Source organism: Motacilla alba, chromosome 8, assembly GCF_015832195.1.
Source record: "Motacilla alba alba isolate MOTALB_02 chromosome 8, Motacilla_alba_V1.0_pri, whole genome shotgun sequence".
Classification (NCBI taxonomy): domain Eukaryota; kingdom Metazoa; phylum Chordata; class Aves; order Passeriformes; family Motacillidae; genus Motacilla; species Motacilla alba.
The window spans coordinates 9,514,742-9,542,691 of NC_052023.1; the positions used below are offsets into that span (position 1 = coordinate 9,514,742).

At 54.2% G+C, this 27,950-nt stretch overlaps 3 protein-coding genes across 3 annotated transcripts in view; 2 read left to right on the plus strand and 1 right to left on the minus strand.

Annotated features, from left to right (window-relative positions):
* The window catches only part of ZSWIM5 (zinc finger SWIM-type containing 5), a 96,826-nt gene extending 83,695 nt beyond the window's left edge, over window positions 1-13,131 (plus strand). The window contains exons 7-14 of the mRNA XM_038143743.1: window positions 1,300-1,446; window positions 4,319-4,456; window positions 4,924-5,184; window positions 5,584-5,719; window positions 7,473-7,630; window positions 9,761-9,924; window positions 10,235-10,316; window positions 10,738-13,131. Coding sequence (XP_037999671.1) covers window positions 1,300-1,446; window positions 4,319-4,456; window positions 4,924-5,184; window positions 5,584-5,719; window positions 7,473-7,630; window positions 9,761-9,924; window positions 10,235-10,316; window positions 10,738-11,600 — 1,949 coding nt within the window. The 3' untranslated portion in view covers window positions 11,601-13,131. The remainder of the gene's footprint in view (window positions 1-1,299; window positions 1,447-4,318; window positions 4,457-4,923; window positions 5,185-5,583; window positions 5,720-7,472; window positions 7,631-9,760; window positions 9,925-10,234; window positions 10,317-10,737) is intronic.
* A 974-nt stretch (window positions 13,132-14,105) lies between these two features.
* Window positions 14,106-17,888, minus strand: UROD (uroporphyrinogen decarboxylase). The gene is given in 11 exon segments (XM_038143746.1): window positions 14,106-14,375; window positions 14,565-14,631; window positions 14,886-14,986; window positions 15,129-15,266; window positions 15,539-15,700; window positions 15,941-16,138; window positions 16,237-16,299; window positions 16,490-16,569; window positions 16,650-16,762; window positions 17,612-17,676; window positions 17,678-17,888. Coding segments are annotated over 11 exon segments (1,335 nt in total). The 5' UTR covers window positions 17,861-17,888; the 3' UTR covers window positions 14,106-14,210.
* A 43-nt stretch (window positions 17,889-17,931) lies between these two features.
* HECTD3 (HECT domain E3 ubiquitin protein ligase 3) lies at window positions 17,932-27,818 on the plus strand. Its single transcript, XM_038143744.1, has 21 exons — window positions 17,932-18,286; window positions 18,355-18,515; window positions 18,907-18,999; window positions 19,256-19,391; window positions 19,826-19,941; window positions 20,217-20,330; window positions 20,699-20,781; window positions 21,164-21,329; window positions 21,795-21,876; window positions 22,787-22,969; window positions 23,508-23,560; window positions 23,878-23,942; window positions 24,375-24,478; window positions 24,792-24,911; window positions 25,250-25,339; window positions 25,687-25,893; window positions 26,283-26,412; window positions 26,810-26,884; window positions 27,087-27,168; window positions 27,288-27,359; window positions 27,617-27,818. The coding sequence occupies exons 1-21, from the start codon at window positions 17,960-17,962 to the stop codon at window positions 27,699-27,701; spliced, it is 2,544 nt and encodes an 847-aa protein (XP_037999672.1). The 5' UTR covers window positions 17,932-17,959; the 3' UTR covers window positions 27,702-27,818.
* The last annotated feature ends 132 nt before the right edge of the window (window positions 27,819-27,950 follow it).

Here is a 27,950-nt window from a genome sequence, read left to right on the forward strand (position 1 = left end):
GCACCTTGGCTGGAGCAGGAGGGAATATTTCTGCTCTGGGAAGAATTCTGGGAAGCTGCAGGCAAGAGGTCCCCTTCCCACACAGCCACAGGCAGCAGTGGTAGGTTAGTGCATCCATGGACTCCATCTAGAAGGGATGTGGTGGCCACAGCTCCCCTCTCCTGAGCCTAATCCGGGTTCTGGTGAGCCCTCTTCCCCGGCTGGTTGGTGCATGTTATTTTTTGGATGTATTTGCCATGATTTTTGGATTTTGCGCTTTTGCTTTCTTGGCACCTCTTCAGGGACTCAGTGCTGGGAGAGGAGGGTGATTTGTCAGCAACTTCCAGTGATGAATTCAGTGAGAAGATGAATATTTCATCCATTTAGCAAATGAATAGAGGGACCAACAAGAAGCTCCTTTACAGATGTGTTTGTTCAGAAATCTCTTCCTCATGTATTCCTTGTGGGTGACCTTTGGGATGTGGATACCCCATTTGTGGAGGTGGTTGTCTGCATTTCCAGAGCTTTCTGAACTCTTCCAGGAATAGAAATTATCCCTCTGTGATAACTTCAGATCATCTGTGTTTGCCTGGGTTTTTTTCTTCCCTTGGTAGGACATTTTGAAAGAAAATGGGATTTTTGCTGCTTGTTATGCAGCATGTCATGTCATCTGCTCCTGCTAATTTCTCACTCAGTCATAATCCTCTCCACAGTTGCTTGTGATTTCAGGTGAGCAATAAGCAGCAGGAGCAGATGAATTCCTAAGCAACTGTGAGTCTTGGGAGGGGGTTTGGTGCAACTGTTCCTAATAATAAAACACCAGGTAGGAGAACCGCAGAAGAGACGGGATGTCTGCAGAGCTCACTCCATGGAGGTGTTAAGGAGTCTGTTCAAAGCATCACCCCAAGTCCGCCAGTGCCCCCAGCGCAGTGCTGGATGCCCAGCCTCACCCTGTGCCCTGAGAGCAGTGAGAGAAATCAAGATAAGCCATGCAGACTTTAGGAGAAATGAGCGGCAGGGTTGTAACAGCCCGTGTTGGAGCTGTCATACTGCAGCAATGGTGTGTTGGAAATGCTTCCCTTAGATAAGCCTTGCGGGGGTGGGGATTTAGGTACTGACGTGGCTGCTGTGGGTTGAGTCCTGTTAGCATTCCTGGTAGGCATCCTTTCCAGGAGCAGGGAGAAAGGGATGAATTCAAGACAGGAAGCAGGAGTTTAGCTCAGGTGTGGGCAACATGAGTAGAAGATGCCCCCTGAGTACCCTCCTGTCAATGCTGGTGCTCCTCTGGTTCAGCCGTGCTCCCTGTTCCTTGCCTTGCAGAACACGTCCCCACAGCCTGCGCTCGGGTGGATGCGCTGCGCTCCCACGGTTATCCCAGAGAAGCTCTGCGACTAACTGTTGCCATAATCAACACCCTGCGACTGCAGCAGCAAAGGCAGCTGGAAATATATAAGCATCAGAAGAAAGGTATGAGTAGAGCTATGGGACAAGTGTCTTGTGATGTCTGGCCGGGGAATCTCGGTTGGAAATATCTTTTCCCCTTTGACGAGGCAAACATCCAGCCTGGATGGGCAACGATGTTTTGAAGGAGCTTAGGAATTAAAAAAGGATGTATCATCTTTGGAAGGAGGGTCAGGTGTCTCAGGAAGTATTTAAGGGGGTTGCTAGGGCATGTAGGAAAAAAAAATTGAGATGCCAAAGCTCAGTTCAAAATTAATTTGGCAACTTTTGTAAAGGATAATAAGCAATGTTTTTACAAATATATTAACGGCAAAAGGAAGGGTAAGACCAGCCTTTGTTCTCTACTGGATGCAGGAGGGAACTCAGTAACTGAAGATGAGGAGAAGGTGGAGGTGCTTAACATCTTCTTTGCCTCAGTCTTTAGTGGGAAGGTGGCTTGTCCTCAGGACAGCTGTCCTCCTGGGTTGGTAGATGGTGTCAGGGAGCAGAATGTCCCCCTGTTACCCAGGAGAGGGTAGTCAGAGAGCTGCTGAACCACTTGGGTGTTCATTAATCTGTGGGCCCAGATGGGATCCATCCCAGGGTGACGAGGGAGCTGGCAGATGAGCTTGTAGCCACCCTCCATTGTGTCTCCCTTCTGAGGTTCCAAATGTCTGGAAGCTGGCCAATGTGACACCCATTCACAAAAAGGGTGGGAAGGAGGATCCTGGTAATCATAGGCCAGTTAGCCTGACCTCAGTACCTGGTAAGGTAATGCAACAGTTTATACTGTCACCACACAGCACGTACAGGATGGCCAGGGTATCAGACCCATCCAGCAGGGGTTTAGGAGGGGTAGGTCGTGTTTGACCAACCTGATCTTCCTTTTATGACCAAGTGACCTGCAGGAAAGACTGTGGATGTTGTTTACCTGGACTTCAGCAAGGCCTTTGACACTGTCTCCCACAGTACACTCCTGGGAAAGCTGGCAGCCCATGGCTTGGACAGGAGCACTCTTTGCTGGGTTCAGAACTGGCTGGATGGCTGGCCCAGTGTGCTGGTGAATGCTGCTGCATCCAGCTGGCAGCCAGTCACTAGTGGTGTCCCTCAGGGGTCTGTGTTGGGATTCGTTCTGTTCAATATCTTTATTGATGACATGGATGAGGGGATTGGGTCTTTCATTAGTAAATTTGCAGATGACACTTAGCTGGGAGAGCGTGTCAATCTGTTGGAGGGTAGAAGGGCTCTGCAGAGAGACCTGGAATGGTTTGATGGATGGGCAGAGTCCAGTAAGGTGAAGTTTAATAAGTCCATGTGCCAAGTGCTGCATTTTGGCCACAATAACCCCCTGCAACACTGTAGGCTGGAGACAGTGTGGCTGGACAGTGCCCAGGCAGAAAGGGACTGGGGGTACTGGTCAAGAGCTGTCTGAACATGAGCCAGCAGTGTGCCCAGATGGCCAAGAAGGCCAACGGCATCCTGGCCAGTATCAGGAAAAGTGTGGCCAGCAGGAGCAGGGAGGTCATTCTTCCCCTGTACTCAGCACTGGTGAGGCCACGCCTTGAGTGCTGGCCACTCAGTTTAGGAAGGATGTTGAGACACTTGAGTGCACCCAGAGGAGGGAGCAAGGCTGGTGAGGGGCTTGGAGCACAAGCCCTGTGAAGAACGACTGAGGGAGCTGGGGTTGTTTAGCCTGGAGAAAAGGAGACTCAGGGGTGACCTTATCACTCTCTACAACTCCCTGAAAGGTGGTTTTAGTCAGGTGAGGGTTGGTCTCTTTCTCCAGGCAGCACTGACAGAACCAGAGGACACAGTCTCAAGCTGCATCAAGGGAAATATAGGTTGGATATTAGGAATAAGTTTTTTATGAAAGGGTGATAAAGTTCTGGAATGGCCTGCCGGGGAGGTGATGGAGTCACCATCCCTGGACGTGTTTAGAAGACTGGATGTGGCACTCAGTGCCGTGGTTTAGTTGAGGTGTTAGGTCATGGGTTAGACTCAGTGGTCTTGAAGGTCTCTTCCAGCCTAGTGATTCTGTAACAGAATTGTGCTGCCCCATTCAGAGTGGCAGAGATGGGCAGCTCTGCAGGGGACTGCTTATGTCCTAGGAAGACAAACTGAGTTGCTTGAGCGAAGCTGAGTTGATACCCACATAGTAAGGATAGAGCTACTCACACGCTGTCTTCGGCTGCTGCAGCAGGGATGTTCTTGTTCCCACTGTTGCTGTGTCTGGTTGCCTGTAAGGGTTGCCCAGGCAAGTGGTGCCTGCATTAAAGAGGAGCTGCCTGACTACAGAGCAGCAGTAACTGGCTGTGTGTGCTACTTCCACCTTGCATTTCCTGAGTCAATGTACCAGGAGACAAGCCCAGTGTTCCTCCTTTTGCAGTTGAAATTGGCAGGGAGCCGGGGTCAGTTACTGCAGTGCTGCTGAAGGTCAGTGACTCCTGGTCCTTGCCAGCTCAGCCAGCTTGAGATCACCAAAAGATGAAATTTTAAGAATCACTGGAAGTCTTTGTCATCTCAGGAGAGATTTCTGTTTGTGTTTCCAAAACATTCAGGCTACCATTGCAAATCAGTCTATGAGCTGCAGGTCTGGCATTATAGAGCTTATCTTTGGGACTCTGCAAACCCTCATGTCCTCTTGGAACAGAGGATGAGTCGTTGCATCTTACATGGCCTTAGGGACACCTTTTTTTGTGTCTGTGCCTGCTCCCTCAGTTGTCTGTGCAGAGTGGCTTCTTCTTGCCCTTGTGAACTACCATGCCAGAGTTGGCCCTAGAGGTTCCTGTGATGCAAGTTGTGGAATAAAAAAAGTCCTCTGGTCTCAGAAGCCCCTCTGGGTGTAGAACTTGTCTTTAAATTCCTTACTTTTACCATCATCCTGTTCTATTTTATCCAGAGCTGCTGCAGAGAGGAGCAACAACCATCACCAACCTGGAGGGCTGGGTAGGCCACCCTCTGAATCCCATCGGCTGCCTCTTTCTCACCCTGACTGAAGCTTGTAGATTAGAAGAGGAAAATTGCCTTGAAATTTCAGGTACCAAGTGTTCCTCCTGGATCCCTTCCTGGTGTCTGTGTCTGAGGTGGGTGCAGATCTGGGGCTCTGGACACCTGGATTCTTGAGTCCCTCTTCTCTGCCTTGGCAGGAGCACCAGGGCACAGCTTCAGTGCAGACAGAGAAGGTAGTGAGTAGAGAGAAATAGAGTTTTCTCAGCCCCAGGGTTTGCAGCCGGAGCAGAGCAGGTCCAAAGGAAGGCTCTGGTGTCAGCTGTGCACCATGTTGCTCATGTCTTGGGTCTCCTGCATCTCCTAGTGAAAGCAGGAAGAGAGGGTGAAGCCCACATCTCCCTCAGGGAGCTTTCATCTGTAGTTTCTGGGTAAGTGAAAGCAGGCAGGAGGGGAGGTGTGGGTCTTGCTTCTGAAGTGAGAGATTTTTCTTTGCAGTGATTCTGCTGTCTGGGAAGACTCTTCTAACCCCACTGCATCTCCTCTGCCTCCTTGCAGACGCTGGGGACTCCAAACCGCCCGTGTATCAACATGTGCCCGTTGTGACCGGCAGCCAAGACGGTGACGAGTCCTACCTGTCCCTGGCCTTAGAGGTGGCCCTGATGGGGATGGGTCAGCAGAGAGTGATGCCTGAAGGTCTCTATGCCCAGGACAAGGTGTGCCGCAATGAGGAGCAGATCATTGCCCGCCTGCAGGACCTGGAGCTGGACCCGGTGCTGGTGCAGACGCTGCGGAAGCAGTGCATCTTGCTGCTAGAAGGTGGGGACTTGGCTCATCTAGCTGATTTTCGTGTCTTAGCTGAGTGGTGGTAACATCTCTGAGGTGCCCTTTTCAAAATTGTATGCACATCCTGCTTCTTCCTCTCTGGATGGGGTGCAGAGCCTGTAGGGTGGCTGCTCTGCCCCATCACCTGTCAAAGCAAGGGTTTGTTGGCCTCCCTAGAAAAAGACCAAGTCAGAGGCAATATGGAGAGGGGTGCTGAGCACATGGCTTCGGTTTCTTATTTTCTTTTAGAAAAGGAAAGAGCATCCCTGGATCCAACTTGAGTAACATGCCAGGGAGCTGAACAGCAGATCCTCAGAGCTTTGGGGGTGGTCCAGACCCCAGCCACAGATCCTGCTGTGCTAATTATGGCTGATGGGCTCTGCTTCTGCCTAGGTGGTCCCTTCAGCGGCTTGGGAGAAGTCATCCACCGGGAGAGCGTCCCCATGCACACCTTTGCCAAATACCTGTTCTCTGCCCTGCTGCCCCACGATGCTGACCTGGCATACAAGCTGGCTTTGCGGGCCATGAGGTTGGTGCATGTTTAATTCTGTCTCTGCTCCCCTTTTTGCCTCTCTCTCCTATGCTTGTTGGGAAGCTGGGATGCTTGGCCAATTTAGAGCAGGGATGGGAGGGGAGACAGGCTTGGAGCTTGCCATCCATGGGATCTTTTGCAGTGTGTAGGACCACTGGACACAGCAGCAGTGCAAAGAGGTTCCTGCTCTCCATTTGGGTGATTCCTGGTTTATAAACTCCTTTTGTATGGATTTGCATGGGTCCAATAATGTCTGCTGGCCCATCCTTCCACCCAGCCACTCACTCCAGGCTGTACTATCACCCTGCCCCTGTGACAGGGACATCCTCTGCCAGAGCAGGTCCCAGGCACACACAGGACTGTCACCTGCCTTCTGTCTGCCAGGCCTCGGGCTCCCTGCAGCCCTCCCTGCCTGCAACAAGGGCTGTTATCCTGGCACAGATGGGCGGATGGTTTGCCCCGAGCTCCAGGGGTGCCACAGAGCCAGGTGGAAAACGCAGTTGCACTCTGTTCTCCATTAAAACCCATCTCTGTCTCTGGGACTGGGGAAACAGCTGATGCTGAGGGCTGCCCTATCTCCTTCTCCAATCCATGACACACTTCAGACATCAGCCCATAGATTGCACTGTTTTGACAGGGACTGGGTGGGTCTTGGAAAAGCTGGAATTTCCTAAACAAGTCAATGCTTGGAGCACTGTCAACTCCAGAGCATCCCAGTGCTCTCTCCCTCTTACTACCATTATAAGTCCTGGCCCAGAGCATCGCCTTTTCTTGCAGCATTTCCTCAGTGAAGTGGAATGGGTCATCTCTCTCCAGCACTGGGGGGAAGTTTGAAATCCCCCTATTCTGGTAAGAGCTGCTCAGGAGGACAGCCAGCCCTAATAAGCAGCCAAGGGCCTCTGTGGTGTGTGGAAGCACCATGTCTGTGGCAGACCTGAGACCTCTGGTCGTTGAACAGGACTGAGGGCCCCAGGGATGCCATGTGTTAGTGCCCATCCCCTGCTCCCAGCTAGGACTCCTTTTGTTGGGGTATCTATGTCCAGGGCTGGAAAAGTTTGGCTTCTGCTGCCCTGTGGTTACCTCAAGCCTGCAAGTGAGGATAGCAGAGACATTTGGATGCTCTTCATGTCCAGGCTGCAGTTTCCTTCCTGCATAACTAGCCGTCAGGTTAGCAACACCAGCACCAACTCAGGGGTTTAGGATTTGTTGCCATGGCTGGTGACTTGACAATCCTACTCCCCTTCTTCAGGCTTGCTTCTCCCCCAGGTTTTCCAGGCTTTTGGATGTGCCCACAAAAACAGGCAACCTAACCTGGCTGCAGAGGCCCTGGGGAAATGTGCTGCTGCTTCTGATCATAACCAAGCATTTTAAGAAGAACCAGATGATAGAGTCAGGAGTTCTGCCGGGTGCTTTGACATGAAAGGAGCAGGAGGGGAGGAGGGATTTTACTTTTTTTTCTTCCTTTTTTTTTTCCTCTGAGGTCTGTGCTTTTCCTTACAAGTTTATAAATCACTCCATGGATCTTTCTCCCCCCTTTCAAGTCAGGGATCTCAGATTGATCCCTGTGCCCATGTGCTGAGCACGCAGCCTCGGGAGCCCCACACGTGCACAGCAGCAGGATGCGTTCAAAGGCACTGCTGCGGGCAGCTGCCTGCAGGCAGCCCCTGCCTCGCCTTGGCAGCACCTCAGGGAGAGGAGGTGAAGCTGGGGCTGGGCCAGGGTCTGATGTTGCCTCCTGCTTGTCCTTCAGGTTGCCTGTCCTGGAGACCACAGCACCATCCGGCGACGTGACTCACCCTCACCACCTGGTCTCGGTGGTCCCCAGCAGGTACCCGCGCTGGTTCACCCTGGGGCACCTGGAGTCACAGCAGTGCGAGCTCGCCTCCACCATGCTCACAGCAGCCAAAGGTTGGTGGTGGGGCAGTTCTGGGACAGGGTTGATGGGATGATGGTGCACAAAAGCATGGAAGAGTTTTTCCTGGAGAGAGGAGGGAGCTCTTGCTTCTGCTGGCACTGGCAGAGACTGGCTGGGTGCCCCACTGGCCCCAGTGTCGCCCCACTAGCAACCTGCTGTGGGCAGGGCATGATGGCCTTGAGAATCTGGGGTTTCTGGGATTCTTGTCCCAAAGGGCTTGTGGTCCAGCAGGGCAGGATGGGAATTTCCAATGAGGTGCAGGCAGGCCTTGCAGCCACGGTGCTGCAGGTCCTGGGTAGTGCCCCAGGTTGTGCAGGACCATACCTGCTCTGCAGCACAGCCAGCTGCCAGGCCAGCAATCCCTGCCAGGCATGTTGTGAGATCATGCCATGGTTTATTTTGAGGTTGTTTATCCTTTCACCTCTGCTTTGTCTCTTCCACCCTGTGGTAATGATCCTGCATGGGCTGTGGGAGGGAGAAGACCTCCCTGTGCGCCAAACCAAAAGTGGCTTTTGTTGGACATGGAATCAGCAGTGCTGGGTAGGACACTTTGCCCAGCTGCAAGGGGCTCGTGAAACACCTCACTGGTCTCTTGGGCCTCTTCAGCTTCTGCCCAGGCACTATTATGAAGGCAAGCACAGGCTTTTCATTAGACATCCTCCTGACCAGAAACCGACCCCATCAGGGTGGCAGAAGTCTTGTGTCCCATGAGAATCAGTGACCCTCTGATGTCCTGGTGCTGCCAGCCTGACAGGGAATGTTTTTCTTTCCCAGTGAGAGGGAAGGGAAATGAGCTGTTAAAAAGCTCCAGCCTCGCTGCCTTGGCAGCCTCTTCCCTCCTTCCAGCCTCCTCCTCTAGGCTGCTTTACCAGGGCTGATGGTGTTCTGCCCAATTTGCAGTGCTCAGATGAAGAGCTGGTACTTGGCTTATCCTTAAGGTATTTTTCTCTCTTACAGTGCCTAATGGGATGAGGTTTTTATGCCGGGGATGTAGGGCTGTTGGATTGCATTTGTTTTTCTGACTGTCCCCTTCCTCAGGTGTTCCCCTGCTGCAGCATGTCCCAATGTGATCCTGCAGCCTCTCTTGCCCACGCCCCTACAAGCCACTTTAGGGAGGTTTGGATTTTGGTGGCAGTGGTGGGTGGCAGGTGATATCTTTAGCTATGAGTCACCCGAGATGTCTCCATGTGTCCAGGTGCAGCACTGGGTTTTTCACACTGCTGTGCATGATTTGGTTGTCTTTGCATGAGGTTCATCTGCTCAGTCTATGAGTAGGAGTAGAAATGAAGCTGGAACCTAATGTGGCATGTTAGCACCTCTGGTCTGTGCACGTCCCAAAGGTCCCACTCCCACAATGTGTCCCACAGACACTGATAGGAGGATTTCCCAAGCTAGGTGCAGGATCATGATATTAATATGCCTTGATGTGTCCCTCTTCCAAGATCCCACCCCATCTCCTGGGTGCCATAATATATCCTAGCACCCACAACCTCCTGTAGCAGGAGACCCGCAGCACCACTGGCTATTGTGTCATGAACCCCCTTCTTTGGCTCAGCCTGTCTCAGTTGTGAGTGCTGTGTGCCTGACCTGGGACATCGAGGACCAAGGTGCAGCAAGTCTGGGTAACCCCAGCCCAGCCTTGCAGAGGGAACTTGCTCGGCAAGACAGTGTGTGTGCAGCAAACAGCTTTTCCTCTTCTTCCTAATGTTCCTGGATGAAGACTGATGTTTCTGGACCATTCAATACTAGGCGTCTCCCCAAGCCCCTCCTTTTCTGGGAAGAAGCTGCTGTACAGCTGTCAAACTTGAAGCCAGGGTGGAACATCCAGGTGCCTGGAGATGTCTGCTAAAGACAGGACGTGTCTGGGATCATTTAGGTTTGTTTGTCCTCTCTGTGAGAGGATGAACTTGAGTGAGGACGCTTGCTCTAGGCTGTCTCACTTCCTGGGGAGGGTGCTCCATTTTAGACTGTTGGACTGCAGGGCCTGATCCAGCATCACTGTGTGTCCAGAGGGGCTGGCTGTGGTGAAGGGACTGTTCACCACGTGGTGCAGGCAAGAGATGGGGCTCCAGGGCAAGTTGGGGGGATGCCTGAGCCACCTGACTGTTCTTGCTTGCTCCCAGGGGACATGCTGCGCCTACGCACGGTGCTGGAGGCCATCCAGAAAAACATCCACTCCTCCTCCTTGATCTTCAAGCTGGCTCAGGATGCATTCAAGATTGCTACGCCAGCTGACAGCAACTCTGACACGACACTGCTCAATGTGGCGCTGGAACTGGGGCTCCAGGTATGCGATGATGCTGGGGATGCTGGTGGCCCTTCTGCCCCTCTTGCTATGGCAGCCGTGCTGGTTATGGTCTTCCACCAAGCAGGGATGGATCAATTTACTCCCTGTGGATGGAGTAAATTGATCCCTGCATGGTCCTGAGCAGGGGACCTCAGCCCTGGGAAACCCCTGTGCTCACTGTGGTTTGGGTGGAGGTGAGACAATGCCAGGTAGCCAGTTGAACCAGAGGGATTTTTGGGGAGCACTGCTCTGTTAGGTGGCCTCACTAGAGCCCTGCAGGGCAGCCAGTCACCCCAAGTTTGCCTCGCAGGTGATGCGCATGACCCTGTCCACACTCAACTGGCGGCGGCGGGAGATGGTGAGGTGGCTGGTGACGTGCGCTACTGAAGTGGGTGAGTTCCACGTGCACTGGGGAATCTGGCCTGCATGCAGTGGGAGCAGGGTTGGGTATGGAGGTCCTAGGGTCATGCCTAGCCCTGAGCATCTGAGTTCTCCTGAGTCTCTCAGTTCTTCTTGGGTAACTGAAATTACCTCAGAGCACCAGGTAACAGGGTTGGGACTGCAGCAGTGGCCAGTTTTGAGACTTGGATGGGTGCCCTGTACCTGACCCAGGCCAGTGGTGGTCTCTGTGCCCTGCAGCATGGCAGTGTGGGTTGGCCTCTGCCTGTCCCCCTCTGCCCTGTCCCTCTTGGGGCAGAGGCAGCAGCTCAGCACGGCTGTGGGCTGGTTTTGCCCTGTCTCTGGGTCTCAGAGGAGCCCCATGAACTCAGTCAGGTTCCAGGGATATGCTGTGACCCCGGTCTTTTCTTGCAGGAGTGAGGGCCCTGGTGAGCATCCTGCAGAGCTGGTACTCACTGTTCACTCCCACGGAAGCCACCAGCATTGTGGCAGCCACAGTGATGTCCCACAACACCATCCTGCGCCTGAGCCTGGACTACCCACAGCGGGAAGAGCTGGCCAGCTGTGCCCGCACCCTGGCCCTGCAGTGCGCCATGAAGGACCCCCAGAACTGCGCCCTGTCTGCCCTGACCCTCTGCGAGAAGGACCACATCGCCTTCGAGACCGCCTACCAGATCGTCATTGACGCCGCCTCCACGGGCATGACCTACACGCAGCTCTTCACCATCGCCCGCTACATGGAACACCGGGGCTACCCACTCCGAGCCTTCAAACTGGCCTCGTTGGCCATGACACATCTCAACCTGGCCTACAACCAGGACACACACCCAGCCATCAATGATGTGCTCTGGGCCTGCGCCTTGAGCCACTCTCTGGGCAAAAACGAGCTGGCAGCCATCATCCCACTGGTGGTGAAGAGCGTGCACTGTGCCACGGTGCTCTCGGACATCCTTCGCCGCTGCACCATGACAGCGCCAGGGCTGGCCGGCATCCCTGGGCGCAGGAACTCGGGGAAGCTGATGTCCACTGACAAAGCCCCCCTGCGGCAGCTGCTGGACGCGACGATAAGCGCCTACATCAACACCACCCACTCCCGGCTCACCCACATCAGCCCACGGCACTATGGGGAGTTCATCGAGTTCCTCAGCAAGGCCAGGGAGACCTTCCTCCTGGCACAGGATGGGCACATACAGTTCGCCCAATTCATTGACAATCTTAAACAAATCTACAAAGGCAAGAAAAAACTGATGCTGCTGGTGCGAGAACGGTTTGGGTGAGCCCCGGCTCCTGCCATGCTCACTGGCAGGGTCTGGCCGCAGCACGGGGACTCGGGAGAGAAGAAGGAAGGAAAGTGGAGATCAGCTTCCCCCCATCGGCAGAGGCTGCTCTGTTCTGGTCTTCTGTTTCTTTTTTTTGTTTGTTTGTTTTCTTTCTTTTTTTTTTTTCTTTTAGTGTTACTCTTTCTTGGATTTAACCATTTCACACACTGAGAGGATCCAGAGATTCCTTGGGCACAAACCAAAAGGCAACCACGGGGAAAAATGATGGTTTACTCAGCCCCCTGCCCTCCCTTGCCAATACCAAAAGCTAACCTGGAAATCTAATACCTCTTTCCTGAAGGACGTGGTTGCTGGAGGGATACGAAGGTTGCAAAGTGAAAAATCTTTAAAATTATGTGGGCAATTTAATGAAACAAAAAAAAAAAAAAAAAAAGGAAAAAAAAGCAAGCAAAGAAACCTGCGACACTAGAACCTCATGCGTCACCAAAAGCGTTGGCTTTGCAGAGCGCTTCTCCCGCCCGCCCGAGACATGCAAACTCCTCTATTTGTGAAGATACTTCAATAAAAACAAGTAAAAGTAACTGTTCTCAGGGATTGCTTACTAAAAGTAACACAAAAAAAAAGCATTTATGATACTGTAAATACTATAGTATATGTGTCAATTATTAAATTGTAAAGTTATAATTATTTATAATTCTGTCTTTTATTTGGGGGATACTTGAAATTGTTGTGGGCTGGGGCGATTATTTTTATTATTGCTATTATTATTATTGTTATTATTATTAAAACTATTATTTAAAAAACCCACACAAAACCACAGACAAAAAGAGGAGGAGGCACGCGAACATTTCTCAGGTTCCCATGGCATCGTCAGCAGCAAGAAGGGTGTGGGGGGGAGGCGAACATCTACTCGACTCACAGCCCTGGGACGGACAGATGGACGGAGGAGCAGCAGCCCAGCAAAGGAAGGAACTCGGGGCGATGCTCACTCGGACACACGCAGATGCTGGCGATGGAGGACTCAGCCCATGGCAGGGCAGGTGCAGGGTGCGAGTGCCTGAGCGGGCACCAGGGCTGCTGGCTTCGGGGGAGGGAGGGGCAGCCGTGTCACCTTCCTGCACCGTTCCCAGCTCCGAGGGGCAGCCAATGCTCAGCCCTTCCCAGCTCACCCGGCGCTGGGGGCACACTCCAGCCCCGGGCCAGTGGCTCCTCAGTTTTGGTTCATTTCTTTGCCAGCAGGTTGGGAGGGCTGGGGGGGGCCGGGGCCGGTCTGGATGGTGACTTGTAGTTGGGGAACGCGCGTTAGTTATCTGCTGTCTGGTTTAATTTTTTGGCAAGTGACTTGTGTCCGCGCTCTGGCCAGGAACCCAATTGTACTCGGTCTGTGTCGCCACCAAAATAGCAGTCTTCAACCAGTCTGTTTCTCTCTTTTTTTCCTTCCCTTTTTTTTTTTTTTTTTTGCGTGCGTGCGTGTATGTGTGTGTGCGACCTCTTCATCTGATGTTTAATAATAAAAGGGATGAACGTTACCGCCTGTGTCTTTCCTGCCTTTCTCTGAAGTTAGGGAGGGGGAGGTCACCACACTTGTGCAGAGCAGTGTTGCAGCCCCCTGTGGTAGCCAGCTGCTGTGCCCCGAAGAGGGGGACAGAGCAGGGACAAGGCACCCTGCTTGCTTCTGGGTGCAGCTCCCTGCTATGTACAATGTTAGCAGGTCCTTGCCCATGCTGGAGACACTGCCCTATCCCTGCCAGCTAGACCAGCGTTTCTCTGTGTCTCAGTCCATCCTGCTGCCAATCTGGACCACAGTGAGTGTGCTGCAGTGTGGAACGGGGTGGCAAGGAGTTGTAACTCAGGGTTCCTGGGCTGCTTTTTGCAGGGTTTGCTCAACCCCAGGCAAGCTTGGCCCTGAGGATCAGAGGAGACGGGGAGGTGTGCATGGGGGAACACTCTAGGACCAGGGGCATGGTCCTAAAGAGGCTTTGGGAGATGGAGGAGGAGGAGGGTCATGGTGCCTCTGTTGCCATCCCAGCCGGTGTGGCAGGGTGCTGGTGGTGCTGTGTCAGAGGTCCTCCTGCCATTTTGCCAGCTGTCTCTCCCAGGTGAGTCCTGCTGGCTGTCCCAGCCCATTGAGACTACCATGGGTTGAGGACACATTGCCCATTTCAACCTGTGCCAGTGATGGGCTGTGAGCCCCAAGCTCCCAGGCTGGGACCCTGCCAGCCTCAGGCAGCCCACCTTCCCTAGCAGGGCTGAGTGCATCCATCCTCAGGAGGTAACTGTTGTGCCCTGGGCTCACATCTCCTGTTGCAAGCAGGGACACTGCAGCCTGGCAGGAAGAGGCATCCTCCACAATTTGCTGCCATCCCTGTTTCCCCATTTTGACCTGCAGGATGGGGCTCAGGGGCTCCCCCTCACCACACATGCTCCTCCAGCCTGCCATGCCTTCCCATCTCCTTCAGGGCCGTCCAGTTCCCCATCCCCCAGCCAGAGCCACACGGCTGCTGCAGAGAAGGTCCTGGTTTAATGCTGCAGCCCGGCCTGGAGTGAACCCTGTGACAACATGGGTGACTGTGCCCAAACCGGAGTCCTGTCCCCAAGGCCCCAGGCTCAGCTGTGCTTGTTGATATGACGGGAATGAGCATGCACGGCTTCCACAAAGGCACCCACATGTTCAGGGTTCATGTCGGGGTAGAGGCCGTGGCCCAGGTTGGCAATATAGCGTTGGGTCCCAAAACTCTCCAGCATCTTCTTCACCAGCTCGCCAATCTTCTCCTGTAGGTAGGGTAGGAAACTATGTGTCAGACCAATCCAGCTCAGGGTATTTCACCCCCACCAGTCCCCCTCAGCTAGCCTGAGGGGATGCTGGGGCATGAGCCAGTGCTGCAGGTGGCAAAGCTGAGGCAGAAGGCCTTTAACACAGGCTAGAACTAGCCCTAGTTGCTGGCACTAGCTATGGCTCACCTTGGGTGCATAGAGAGCACACGGATCCAGGTTCCCTTGCAGTGTGACATCTTTTCCTACCTGTGCACTGCAGCAGAGAGGAGACAGGTGAGTTGCTGTATGTGGTACAGAGACTGAGGGCAGCCAGGTGCCTGCAGCCCCCACCACAGGACACCCAGGACCCCTCAGCGCAGCCTTTAGAAGCTGCAGCTTGGTGGCCCAACTATCCCCACCTTTGGAGCAGCCATGTCCAGGCCTGGGATGTCACAGGGCAGAGGAGGAGGTCAGAGTACCTGGTCTGGGATCCTGCCCAGACACCTGAGCCCTGAGTCAGACTCTTACCGAGCTTCTTGGGGCCGGATGGTCCAGTCGAGACCAACAACCTCGTAACCGGCACGGGCCAGGTCGCGCAGGGCGTAGTGTGCATCCTTGGCAAAGATGATCTGGGGAGGGAGGAGATGGGCAGCGACTGCTGTGGCTCAGACCCCTCTCCACAGGCTGGACTGAGGGAAGCAGGTAGCAGGGGATGCACCCCTCTCCAGCAGCGCCCAGATGTCAGGGTCAATCCAGGCAGCCCTGACTCACCATGGGCACCAGGGGCAGTGCCTCCTCCTTCAGCTTGCTCTTGACAGCCTGGGCAATGTCCCGGATGTAAGGCAGGGCAAAGTCCTGAAACAGCTCTGGGCCCAGGTGCCCTGCATGGGACTCAAACAGCTGGAGCGCCTGCCAGGGACACAGAATCCTTTAGGCTGGAAAAGACCCTTCAAGATTATTGAGTCTAACAACCAAGCACTGCCAAATCCAGCAGTGAAGCATGTCCCCAGGTGCCACATCTACTTGTCTATCAAATACTTCCAGGAATGGTGACTCAACCACTTTCCCATGGGATTGGGAGAGCAACTCAGTCCCTCCTCCTCCTTCCAGATGCTGGATCCTCTCTGCTCCCTCTCCCCTGCCTTCCTTCTTGGCCCTGTCCCCACTGCCCCAGGACACACCTGCGCTCCAGCAGCCACCTGCCCCACCAGGTAGTCAATGATGACATCAGTCAGCAGGCGTAGCAGACGGTGGCTTGCCTCAGGGTGACGGTAGAGCCAGCTCTTAGCCTTCGCCATTGTACTGGAGCCACCACCTTCAATCATGTAGGACATGAGCGTCCACTGTGGGGAGGAGTAAGTGAGGAGAGTGACAGAGATGAAAGAAGACACGAAGTTCCAGTTGCAGTGCTGAAGGTAGGACCTGTGAGCACCCCAGAGCCTGGGGCACAGCTGCTCCTGCACTGAATGCCCCCAATTACGCACCCATGCAGCACCACAGCTGGGGGTGCCATAGCTGGTCTGACCCCAAGAGAGCAGAGCAGCCCATCAGAGAAACCCACACAGAGGAGCCACGCTCCTTACCGGGGCCCCCGCGAAGCCGATGAGGGGCACCTTGCCCTCCAGGCTGTGTCGTGTCAGTGTGATGGCCTGGAAGACGTAACCTAACTCTGCGGTGACATCCACCTTCTGTCGCAGTTTCAGCAGATCCTCCACCTCCTTCAGGGGCTCTGTAAAGGTGGGTCCTTTGCCAGGGACCATGACGATCTCCATGCCCAGTGCCTGGGGACAGGGGAGAATGGAGAAGCAGGAATGGAGCAGCCCTGAATTCTGCCCTGTTACCCGCTGCTGTTCCCTGTGGCATTGGCCATGGCTCTTACCTGGGGCACCACCAAGATGTCAGAGAAGATGATGGCAGCATCCAGGGGGAATCGTCTTAGTGGCTGCACAGAGGAAGAGGCAACATTAGTGAGGGGTTGCGACTCCCTTCGCATGGAGGACCTGGTCAAGCACAGGAGGCAATGGAGTCCCCAAGGGCTGCACAATTTACTGAGGCCATCCAGGATGGCCAGAACCAAGGTTTCTCCCCATCCCCATCTGTGCAGAGAGAGGGGACCCCTGAGTGATGCTCACCTGCAGTGTCAGCTCACAGCACAATTTGGGGCTCCGGCAAGTGGCAAAGAAATCCTGTGACGCCCGTGTCTCCCGAAACTCTACAAGGGACCACCACAAATGTTATCGGGTACTCGCTGAGGCTCTGTCGCTACCCCCCCAGCACACCTCCACCGCTCACCTGGCAGGTACCGCCCCGCCTGCCGCATGCACCACACCGGGGTGTGCTCCGTCTCCTCCCCGCGTGCCGCCCGCAGGAACGTGTCGTTCTTCAGCTTGGGGAAGCCTTTGGGGCTGCGAGTAAAGAGCAGGTACATGGTGTCACCCACGAGGGCTCTGGGAGCCTGCCAGTCCCCCACGACTGGGGCAGAGGGTGCCAGAGGAAGCGGCTCGTCCCCACTCCCTGACCGCAGAAGAGGCTGGCGCCCAGCTGTGACAAATGCGATAACTTCTCCCCACCGCAGCCCAGGACTTATTCCTGCTGAGGACGGCGGGCCCCCCGGGAGAGAGGCGATGCGCTGCCCAGGGCCCGCGAGATTAAGTTATCGGGGCCACCAGTTGCTGCCGCCCGGAGAGATTTGGGACGAGCGGGGCGCGGGGCGGGCAGTCCTGCATTCCCCCCGGTCTGTGCCAGGCCACGCGTCCCCAGCCGCCCCGTCCCCAGCCCCCCCGTCCCCAACCCCCCCGTCCCCAGCCTCCCCGTCCCCAGCCGCCCCGTCCCCAGCCGCCCCGCTGCGCGGCGGCGGGAGACCGGCCTGCGCCGGGGAGGGAGACCCCGGCAACCGCGGGGCCGATGGGAACAAAGTCCCCAAAACCTTTATTTGGGACCAGTGACTTAACTAGCACACCGGCGGCCATGCTGATCCCTCCCTCCCCGCCCGGAGCCCCTCCAGTGACCCAGTAGCGGACTCCTGTGCCAGCACCATAATCCCAGAGCCACTCCAGTGCCCCGGCAGTGTCCAGAGAGCCACACCAGTGTCCCCAGTACCGGATCTCAGCGCGAAAGCACTACCCCCGGTGCCCCCACAGCGCCAGATCGCCCTTCCCAGAGGCACACCGGTATCCCCCGTGCAAGCGCCGGAACATGGCCCCGTTACCACACTAGGAAGGGAGACGCAGGCCTGCCCGGTCCCGGTTACTCACAGGAGCCGCTCGCCACCCTCCATCCTCCTGAGCCGCTCCCCGGCCTCTCCGTTGCCTCCCGACGCGGCGAGACCCGCCCTCATCCCGCCCCCGTCCCCGTCCCGCCCCGTCGGTGCCGCCATCTCGACCTAGTCCCGCCTCTTCTCCCGCCGCCATTTTGCCCCGCCCCTCGCCCGGCTTCCCGCCCCTCCGTACGCTGCCATCTTGCCGCGCTCCTTGCTCCTCTGTACGTGACACGGGCGCCGCCATCTTGCTCCACGTCCGCCCCGCCGGGCGCCGCCATCTTGCCTGTCGGCGGGCGGGGTTCGCCGTAAACCGGAGGGGCGCAGAGCCGGTGCCCGGAGCGCGATGAGGGCGGGCGGGGAGGCGCCGCACCAGGTGCTGGGCCGGCTGCGGTTCTTGCTGCAGTGCAGCGAGTGCTTCCGCCGCGCCCGGGCGCTGCCCGCCGCGCTGTGCTACGTGCCGCGGGAGGTGCAGTACAAGATCTGCAAGGACCCCTCGGCCGCCGCGGCCGCCGCCGCCCGCAGCCTGCTCAGCGTGTGGGACAGCCCGGGGCCGGCGCGGGGCGGCAAGCGGGCGGCGCGGGCCACGATCGAGGTGCGGAAGGGCGGCTGCCTGCGCGCCACCGGCGAGGAGTACTGCAACGGCGCCGGGCTCTGGGTCAAGCTCAGCAAGGTAACGCGGGTGCGGGGGCCCGCGAAGGACCCGGCCTGGCCTCGCCTGATCGCCGGCTGTCCCCACAGGAGCAGCTGGAGGAGTACCGGAGCGGCTGCGATCTCGAGGAGGGATGGGTGCTGGTGTGCAAGCATGCCGACGGCGGGGACCGGCTGGTGCCCGTGGAGTCCACGGAGAGGATCCAGCGGCAGCAGCAGCTGTTCGGGGTGGATTACAAACCCGTCATCAGGTGCGGGGCCGCCGCGGTGTCCCGCTGCGTCCCCGGGAGCGCGGAGGTGCTCACCTCCGTGCGGGCTCGGGATGCTTCCCCTCGGCACCTCCTGCCTTGGGCTAGGGAACCCCCGGCCTGCTTGGACAGGTTTCATGGAAGTGAGGCAAGAGGGATGCCGGATGTGGAGTGAATTGGGCTTGGCTCGGGTACTGTGCTTGTCTTATGCCCAGCGGGGTGTGGAAGGAGTAGACATGGTTTGAAAGGAAGGGGCAACAGATGATGCTGCAGAGGATGGAGGATGGAGAACGGTGGGGCTTTAAACCCGAATCTTCCCCTTTCAACTACTCCTTGATCACCAACTTCTTGTTCCTCTGGGGTGTTCTCACTCCACTTCTCTGTGTTGTTTCAGATGGGAGCAGGTGGTGGATCTGACATACTCCCTGCGCCTTGGAGCAAAGCCCAGGCCCATGGAGCAGGATGAGGCTGCAGTAGAGAAGCTTCGGTATGAACTGTTTCCTGGCTTCTGCTATGGTGGGGGACAAGCTCCTATCTCTTCTGACTGCCCACACAGCCGTCTCCTGCTGACCTGGGGGAGTGGGGGGAAGACAGGCATCTCTGCACAGCACAGTCTTGTCCTAGATATGCCTGCAAAAAGCAGGAAACCAAGCAAGGCAAGCAGGATGTGGACCTTCCTTTTTTGACCCATTCGCTTGGCTGCTTCTGGCTCTCCAGACCCAGTAATCCCTCTTCCCTGCTAGGTATGTGCCCCCAACATGGACTTACGAATGTGATGAGGACCTGGTGCATTTCCTGTATGACCACATTGGGAAGGAGGATGAGAACTTGGGCAGCGTTAAGCAGTACGTGGACAGCATCGATGTCTCATCCTACACGGTGGGTTAAAGGGACAAGGCTACATTAGCCCCACTGTGCTGGGGAGCATGGGTAGTGCTTGCTGTGCTGCTCTGGCCTGGACTGCACTCTGTTTGAGGATGTGGGAGAAAAACCTGGGGAGTATCATGCAGCATGTTGTATAATGTAGCCCCTGGAGGGACAGTGGTTTGAGAAACCAGTGCTAATATTAGCTGCAAAGCTGATGTTATGGAGGGTTTGATACTCTGTGCTGTGTGTGTGACCCCAGAGCACCTTGGAGGGTCAACCCCGGTATCCTGTGTGCTCTGCACTCCCGGTGTCTACCCACAGCCCAGCAAAGGGAACAGGCCAATGTGATACCCTCTGACACTGAGATTCATGATGAAAGTAACCACTAAAGAGAAGTTAATCCTACACTCATCTGATATTCCTTCCATTTACTTGTTCTCTTCCAGGAGGACTTCAACGTGTCATGCCTGACCGATAGCCATGCCGACACGTACTGGGAGAGTGATGGGTCCCAGGGCCAGCACTGGGTGCGGCTCAACATGAAGAAAGGCACCATTGTCAAGTGAGTCAGCCCTGTCTGCTCTGCAGTCATCTCTGCTCTACGTGCTGGCTAGTGACTGGGGCAAGCTTTGCCACTCCCTCTCTGCCTGAGTGTCATGCACTGCACTCTCTGCCCCTCAGCCCTTACTCTGGTTCTGGGCTTGAAGTTGGTTTTAGCATTGTTACAGGTAAATGGGACTCTCAGTTTGGTAACAACATGACCAAGTGATGAGAGGGAGCAGCAATAGGTGTTCAGATGCAATTGCCTTCTCCTTAATGTCCTGCTTCCCTTTGCAGGAAGCTGCTGCTGACCGTGGATACCACTGATGAGAACTTCATGCCCAAGCGGGTCGCTGTGTATGGGGGTGAGGGGGACAATCTGAAGAAACTGAACGATGTCGGCATTGATGAGTGAGTGGTGGAGGTGCACAGGGTGTCATGGCTCTTGCAGGGGCCCAACCTGCTGAACACTGGCCTTAAGCAGTCATGCAGTACAAGCCAGGCTCTCTGGGATGTGGGTTCACTCTGCCTACAATAGCACGGTACAGCCATCAGGGCTCTCCTCATCCGCTTGTGGGACACATCAGAATCGTGGGACCTGGGCCTGAGTCACCAGCAGGTTCAGCCATTCAGCTGTAATTGTAAGCAAGACCTGAGTTCTTGCCATGGGCTCCCATTTCAAAAGATGCAAATGGTCTTCCCTTACAAGTGTCCGAGTGGATTTTGGCAGGATGGGCGAGGGAATAGCCCTTTAGTCCTCATCCGTTCTGTTTTTGCAGGAGCTATATTGGGGACGTGTGCATCCTTGAGGACATGACAACACACCTGCCTGTCATTGAGATCCGGATTGTGGAGTGCAGAGGTAGGGCTGGCTGCTGGGGCCACATCCATAATGCACCTGTAAAATACTGTACATTAAGAGTTTGTTCTGTGGCTTGTACTTCTTCTCCCTGTGGGCTCTTTTAGATGAGATTCAAAAGAACCATGGGAAACTCCTGGGAGATCTGAAGTTTTGCAAGTTCTCAGCTTTCATCCTATCTTTCTCTGCCTTCAATAATTTAATTCTTTTTCTCCTGTAAATGCCCTGCTTCTTCTTGACAGCAGTATTTGAAGCTGTCAGTGCCCAGCCCCAGAGCTGGAGGAGCTGGTACATTCCTACTGTTTTTGCTTCTTGATCTCCTTCACTTTATTTAAGGCTTGCTTTCTTGTGATCTTGGCATATCATCCATGGTCTTCCTTGGCAGATGATGGGATTGACGTTCGTATCCGAGGCATCAAAATCAAATCCTCCCGACAGAGGGACTTGGGGCTCAGTGCTGACATGTTCCAGTTGCCTAATTTGGTGCGTTACCCTCGCCTAGAAGGGACTGACCCTGACCTGCTGTACCGACGGGCCGTGCTCATTCAAAGGTACTGTGTTGGGGGGGGAGCAGATGGGTGCCATTGCCTGCAGGGATTGATGCCATCTCCACCATATACGTGGCTGGAAGCTGTGAAACTATGACACTTCTCTTAAAACAGATGTCCTGCACACTGGAGAAAATAGTAGTCATTTGGGAACAAAGTGCGCTCTCTGGGGTGCTCCCTTGTGCTTTTAGAGGAGTTCTGTAGCTCAAGTTTACAATGTCTTGTGTGTCACAAGCACAACATATCTGTGCAGTGTCGGGGCAGGTATATGCAGAGTCCTTTGTAAGGGATGCAAAATCACTGCCGTGCCCAGGGAGTGGGAATTTAGTACCAAAGGTTCCATGAGGTAAAAAACTATGCTGGGTTTGGTTTGGATCAGTTACTTTTCTGCTTGTGTTCAGGGTACGGAATGGACTTGTGCAGATCCCAATCACTCCATGTTGCAATACTTTCTTCTTTGGGATTTAGGTTCATCAAGCTCCTTGACAGTGTCCTGCATCACTTGGTGCCAGCCTGGGACCACACTGTTGGCACATTCAGCAAGCTCAAGGTGAGCGTTGGCTCTGTGTCTTGTTGGGACCTCAGTCTGGTGGTGATGATGCTCGTGCTGTGTCAAGGGAGGCAGCCAGGGCTTGTTGCCTTTAAAGCAGCTGAGGGGAAATACCTTCCTGAGCTCAAGTCACTAACACTGTGAAAGGTGATACTGTTTATTTTCCTGCTAAACTGCTGATGTAGAAGCATGTAGCTTGGGCTAACAAGTGGACTCAAACCAGAACATTTCACCCTCAAAGGGACTTGGATCATAGCAGCACTGGGTATGCAAGCTGGATCCACATCCCCTCCAAGATCTCAGCCCAGGACGCTCTGTTCCTGCGGTTCCTGCCAGCAGCTTTGAGCTGGCTTGTCCAAACAGCAAGGCTTTTACCAGTAACGTTCTTCCTGGCTTTAATAAGCTTTTGCTTTTCATCCTTTACATAGTGCTGAGTTCATCCCTCCAGTTGTCTCTTTTCCCTATATCCTTTCCAAGAATACAGATGCTGGACATTACCAGGATAGCCCTGTTCTGTCTGTTTCCAGGCCTAGTGTCAGAAAGCACTGTAATTCCTGTGCCAGGTCAACACAGACCCTAAGCATTTGGGGTTTTTTGTTTGTTTAGAGGAGCTGGCTTTGTTTACAACTAAAAGGGATAGTAAGACCAGTGTTCTTACTGGTGAGGGTGAGGGTAAAAGAGACTCTAAGCAACACTGGAGTGTGAGCATCAGATGACAGCTGGTGGATTGAGGGCTGAGCTTGTTATCTCCCTTAAGCCAGAATGCAGAATCTTTCAGAGGCAGAGGGGAAGCAAATACTGTCAAATGAGAATGTGTCTTTGTGGGAAGGCCCTGGGAAAGGGAGAAACCTGGAGGTGTGATGGCTTCAGCAGAAAGTAGGTGACACGTTTTGTTGGTCCCTGTTGGCAGCACATCAAGCAGTTCTTGCTGCTGTCCAAGAAGCGCACAGCTCTCATTACCCAGTGTCTGAAGGACTCGGAGACCAGCAAGCCCAACTTCATGCCAAGGCTCTACATTAACCGACGCCTGGCCATGGAGCACCGGGACAACCCTGCCCTGGACCCCAGCTGCAAGAACGCTGTCTTCACCCAGGTACTGCCCCTCCTGCAAGGCTCCCTGCTGCTCTGGGGAGACTGGGGCATCCCCAAATCAAAATGATCTGCATTAGGATGGGTGGAGGGGAGAGCTTGGACCTGGACACAGACCAAGCCTTCAAGGGCTTCTTCACGTGACTCACAGGCTCCGTAATTACAGGTGCTGATGGTCCCATAAGGAATAACATCTGGCAGGGATTTGGCATCTCTGAGTTGAAATCTGTACTCTATCCTGGATGCTCTCTGTGGCATGTTGTTAGTGGACAGTGTAACAATCTTGTTGCACTAGAAAGGCAGCAGAGAATTCTTGTGTGACAGCAGTCAAGTAGCTGCACAGAGTTCTGTGTTGTGATTTTACAGCAATGCTGATCTTCCTCTGTGCATTCTCTCCCAATCTCCAATAGATCTGGGGCTCTGTGCATGCACAAACACCCCAAACTGCTCTGAGACTTGATGTGTTTGATGTACCTGCCTTCATGTGGCACCAGTTCCCCTGGAGAGGGGATACCAACTTCGATTGTCTCTGCTTGTTGCAGGTATATGAAGGCCTGAAACCCTCAGACAAGTTTGAAAAGCCTCTAGATTATAGGTAAGCAGTGTCTCGGGAAGGGAAGGCATCATGCAGTGCTGGGAGCTGTGTCCTGTTACAGCAGGGTTTTTGGGAAGCCCATGTGCTGTACTCTGGAGAGGGTTTGCTAGGACAGGAGCCAGCTCAGCCATGAGATCAGGGCCCGTTCCCCAAGGTGTCACCGCCCTACTGAGGATGCAGCTGTCTCTGGAGATTGAGATCTTGTCCTGTCCTAAACTCAGACTGTTCCACCCTAGTCCCTTGATGTTTCTGCTGTGCCTGTGCCAGCACCTCCTTGGCTTTGAGCAGCACCTCAGGTGATGCCTGGTTCTCCACAGGTGGCCGCTGCGTTATGACCAGTGGTGGGAGTGCAAATTTATCGCAGAGGGCATCATCGACCAAGGTAGGGACTGCAGGAGGCCAGAGCTCCTCTGGAGCAGTCGGGGGCTGATGAGATGACTGTTGCTGTAGGTGCTTTTTGTTTGGTTCCAGTGTTAATTCCTGTGGAGGAGAGAGGGAAGGCAGGTTGCCTTGTCCTGCCTGTGGCTGTGTCCCAGATAAAGAGTGCTGTTTGCTGGGAGGGGGACCAAACTTCCATTAGTCACTAACAGCAGCTTTACCGGTGCCAGTGATCCTTCTGGCTGTTCTTCACAGGCCAGGCAGGGATGTTATATCTCTTGTCTTACTTTCTCTAGTGCCATAAGGCTCTAACAGGAGCCTTCTGCTCAACCTAGGGCCAGGCTGGACCAGAAATCCTCATCTTTGCTCCATAACTCTGAGGATCAGCACGTGGGGAGTTTGCATCACTAAGAATGCCCTTCTTTTGGGGTTGCAGGTGGTGGTTTTCGGGACAGCCTAGCAGACATGTCAGAGGAGCTGTGCCCCAGCTCAGCCGACACCCCTGTGCCTCTGCCCTTCTTCGTGCGCACATCCAACCAGGTGCTGTGCATCGGGATGTTTGGGGCAAACCCTTCCATGCCTGGCAATGCAGCGCTATCCCTGTCCCCTTGCATGCCAGGGACATACCTACTTTAAGCTTTTCTTTGTGAGGGGTTTGCTTTGTGGCATTTCATTTTAGAATATGCTGACAAGTGCCTGGATACCAGTCTGTCACTGGGAATATTGCCAAGGGGGATGGGGGGTTTAGCCCACTCCTGCTGTGAGAAGTGCCCAGAGGCATGGCAGGAGTAGTTTGTGGTGTTTCGTGCTGTGCTGAAATTATGACTTGGAGTTTTGCCTTTCATTCCTACAGGGTAATGGCACTGGAGAAGCCAGGGACATGTATGTCCCCAACCCCTCTTGTAAAGACTTTGCAAAGTACGAGTGGATTGGGCAGATCATGGGAGCAGCTCTGAGGGGCAAGGAGTTTCTGGTAAATTTTCAACCCTCTCCCTCTGAGATTTGGTGCAAAGGGAGTTGATAGCCCTCTCCTACAGCCTGTCTAACAGGAGCATGGAAAGGCTCTGTGGTCACATACTGGGAAAAGAGGTATTTGGGGCCAAGCAGTTTGGAGAACTCACAGCCTGAGTTTTGGGGGATGATGCTGAGAGCTTGGGAGATAGTGTTTGGTCTGTACTCAGCTACAATGAGCTCTGCATGTAGAGGGAGAAGTAGGGAAGCTTCTTTGTGTCTGCATTGTTGAGTCCTAGCTCCATCTTTGGAGACGTCTCATTTTGACACAGACTCAATAAAATCTCTTTTCTTCTTCAGGTCCTGGCTCTTCCTGGCTTTGTATGGAAACAATTAACAGGGGAGGAGGTCAGCTGGAGCAAAGACTTCCCTGCTGTGGACTCTGTGTTGGTGAGAGGGACAGGGAGGCTGTGCCTATCCTATTTCTTGTGGCACTCAGCAAGGTGCTGATTTGTGTCCCTGTCCTCATGTACTTGCTTCCTCCTATGATATGTCAAATAAACACAACAAAGGGCAACTTTCAGCTATGAGGATGCACCAGATGCTCTTACAGAGATGCAGCCATGCTGACTGCTGCCTCAAGTATGCAATGGCCCAAAGTCTGCTAAACAGCTTTAGGGCAGCATATCCCATGTTGTGTCACTGTCTCTTGTCTGGAAAGGGAGAAGATGAGGACTTGGGCACATCACTGCTCTCTGGCCATCTCTCTAACATGCACTTACTTGGTGCCTGGACAGGTGAAGCTCCTGGAGGTGATGGAAGTAATGGATAAAGACACCTTTGAGTTCAAATTTGGGAATGAGCTGACCTACACAACAGTGCTGAGTGACCAGCGCATGGTGGAGCTGATCCCCAACGGCAGCAACACCGCTGTGCGCTACGAGGAGCGCAAGGAGTTCATCCGCCTGGTGCAAAAGGCTCGGCTGGAGGAGAGCAAGGAGCAGGTGACACTGTCCCACCCTGTGGCTGGTCATTGGCTCCCAGAGACCTGCCCCCAGCCTGTTTCTGGTAAAATGCACCATGGTTAGTGTCCCTGTGCTCATTAGGGCAATGCTATCCAGCCCTTTCAGTGGGGTCCTGGAGCCTATGGAGGTGTTGAGAAGCAAAGTGACTTCTAGTAGCACAGTTGATAGGGGGTTTTATTCACAGCTCTGACACAGGCTTTCTCAATGAACGAGGATGCATCTCTCTGGGATCCTGTCCTGTTCCTTCAGGTTCCTTGGAGCATGTGCTGAGCAGTCACATGGCTTGAATCCAGTAGAGTCCCTAGGTTTAACCTTGAGTCAGGAAAATGGGCAAGACATGCTGCCTACCTGCCTTGTCTCCTTTTCAGATCATGGCCATGCAGGCTGGGCTGCTGAAGGTGGTGCCCCAAGCTGTTCTTGACCTCCTTACATGGCAGGAGCTGGAAAAAAAGGTCTGTGGAGACCCTGAAGTCACAGTGGATGCCCTGAAGAGGCTCAGTAAGTGAAGGACTTTGCTGGAAACTCTTTTCCTGAAAGCACGACTGTCTTCTGTCTGTGCTGGCACAAGGAGAAGTGTGGGAGGCCAGTAGTAGCCTTTCTTACTGTGACAATATGGTCCTGTGTATTTCTTGCCTTTAGCTGGGTGCTGATGAGGACAGGAGTGTCCTTTGACTCTGTCCTGGGCCTCATGGTAGAGGCTGGGGCATACCTTGGCTGCCAGTATCTGAGCCCCTGTGGAGTGGAGATGTGGATCTGGCTGTGCTTCCTGGGAGGGGCCTGACTATGTATGTTTCTTGCACCTTGGGTCTATGTGGTCACACCCTGCAGGTGCCCACTGCCAAAGAGGGAGGAGCTCAGATCTTTATTAAACTCTTTTCTGTATCCTTTGTGACAGCTCGGTTTGAGGACTTTGAGCCACAGGATACCCGTGTTCAGTACTTCTGGGAAGCACTCAATAACTTCACCAATGGTGAGCAATTTGTTCTGTCCGTGCATATCTTGTGCCCTGACAGCTCCTGCCTGCTGGCTGAGAGCTGGGAGGGAAACCACTCAAGGAAAGCAAGCAGCTAGGCTGAAGGGACTGCTCGCTAGTGCTGGGGGTACCTAGAAGGAGCTGTACTGCATCTCACATCCCTCTAGGGTTTGCTGATGTCTTTGCTTTTCCTTCACAGAGGATCGCAGCCGCTTCCTCAGATTTGTCACTGGCAGAAGTCGCCTTCCCGCCCGGATCTACATCTATCCAGACAAGACGGGGTAAGTCCATTCTTCTGTAGGCTGCAAGGCTGACAGATCCCACACCAAAGGGGTGGGTTGTCTAGGCTCCCTGCCTTGCTGGCCTGCTGGTTTTAACCAGTTTGTCACCTTCTCCCCAGCTCAGAAACAACAGATGCTTTGCCAGAGTCATCCACCTGCTCCAGCACTCTCTTTTTGCCCAACTATGCCACGTAAGTTTTGGTGCTTCCCTGTGTCTGGAGAACTGTGTGTGGGCTCTCTTCTTAACCTTGGTGCTGACCCATTGGGCCCCATCACTTTGCCACACTTACATCCCCTGCCTGTCCCAAATAGCTGCTGGGTTTCTCTCTGTGAGCCCCTGGTGAAGCATATCCTCCATTTCAGAAAACATCTTGTCCTCTCAACTGGGAAATGCAGCAATGGCAGCTCCTCCTTACCTTTATCTTTTTTTCCTTCCTGCCATCCCTAGAGCCAAGGTGTGTGAAGAGAAGTTGCGCTATGCTGCCTATAACTGCGTGGCTATTGACACAGATATGAGTCCGTGGGAAGAGTGATGTTGCAGCCTGACCAAGCAGCATGGACAATTGTTCAAGAAAACCATGCAGTGGGAAGCATTCCCTTGTCCCCACGGGATGTGTATATATATAATAAATATATAGGTGTGAAGCCTGGCTCCCAGCAGTTGACATGAAGGGTTGGGTCTTCAACAGGGTGGGAACTAGTTTGGATTGTAAATATGATTGCAATGATAGAGCCCTGACTGAGCCCTCTTGCATCAGAAAGGTCTGGTAGGCTTTTGTAAT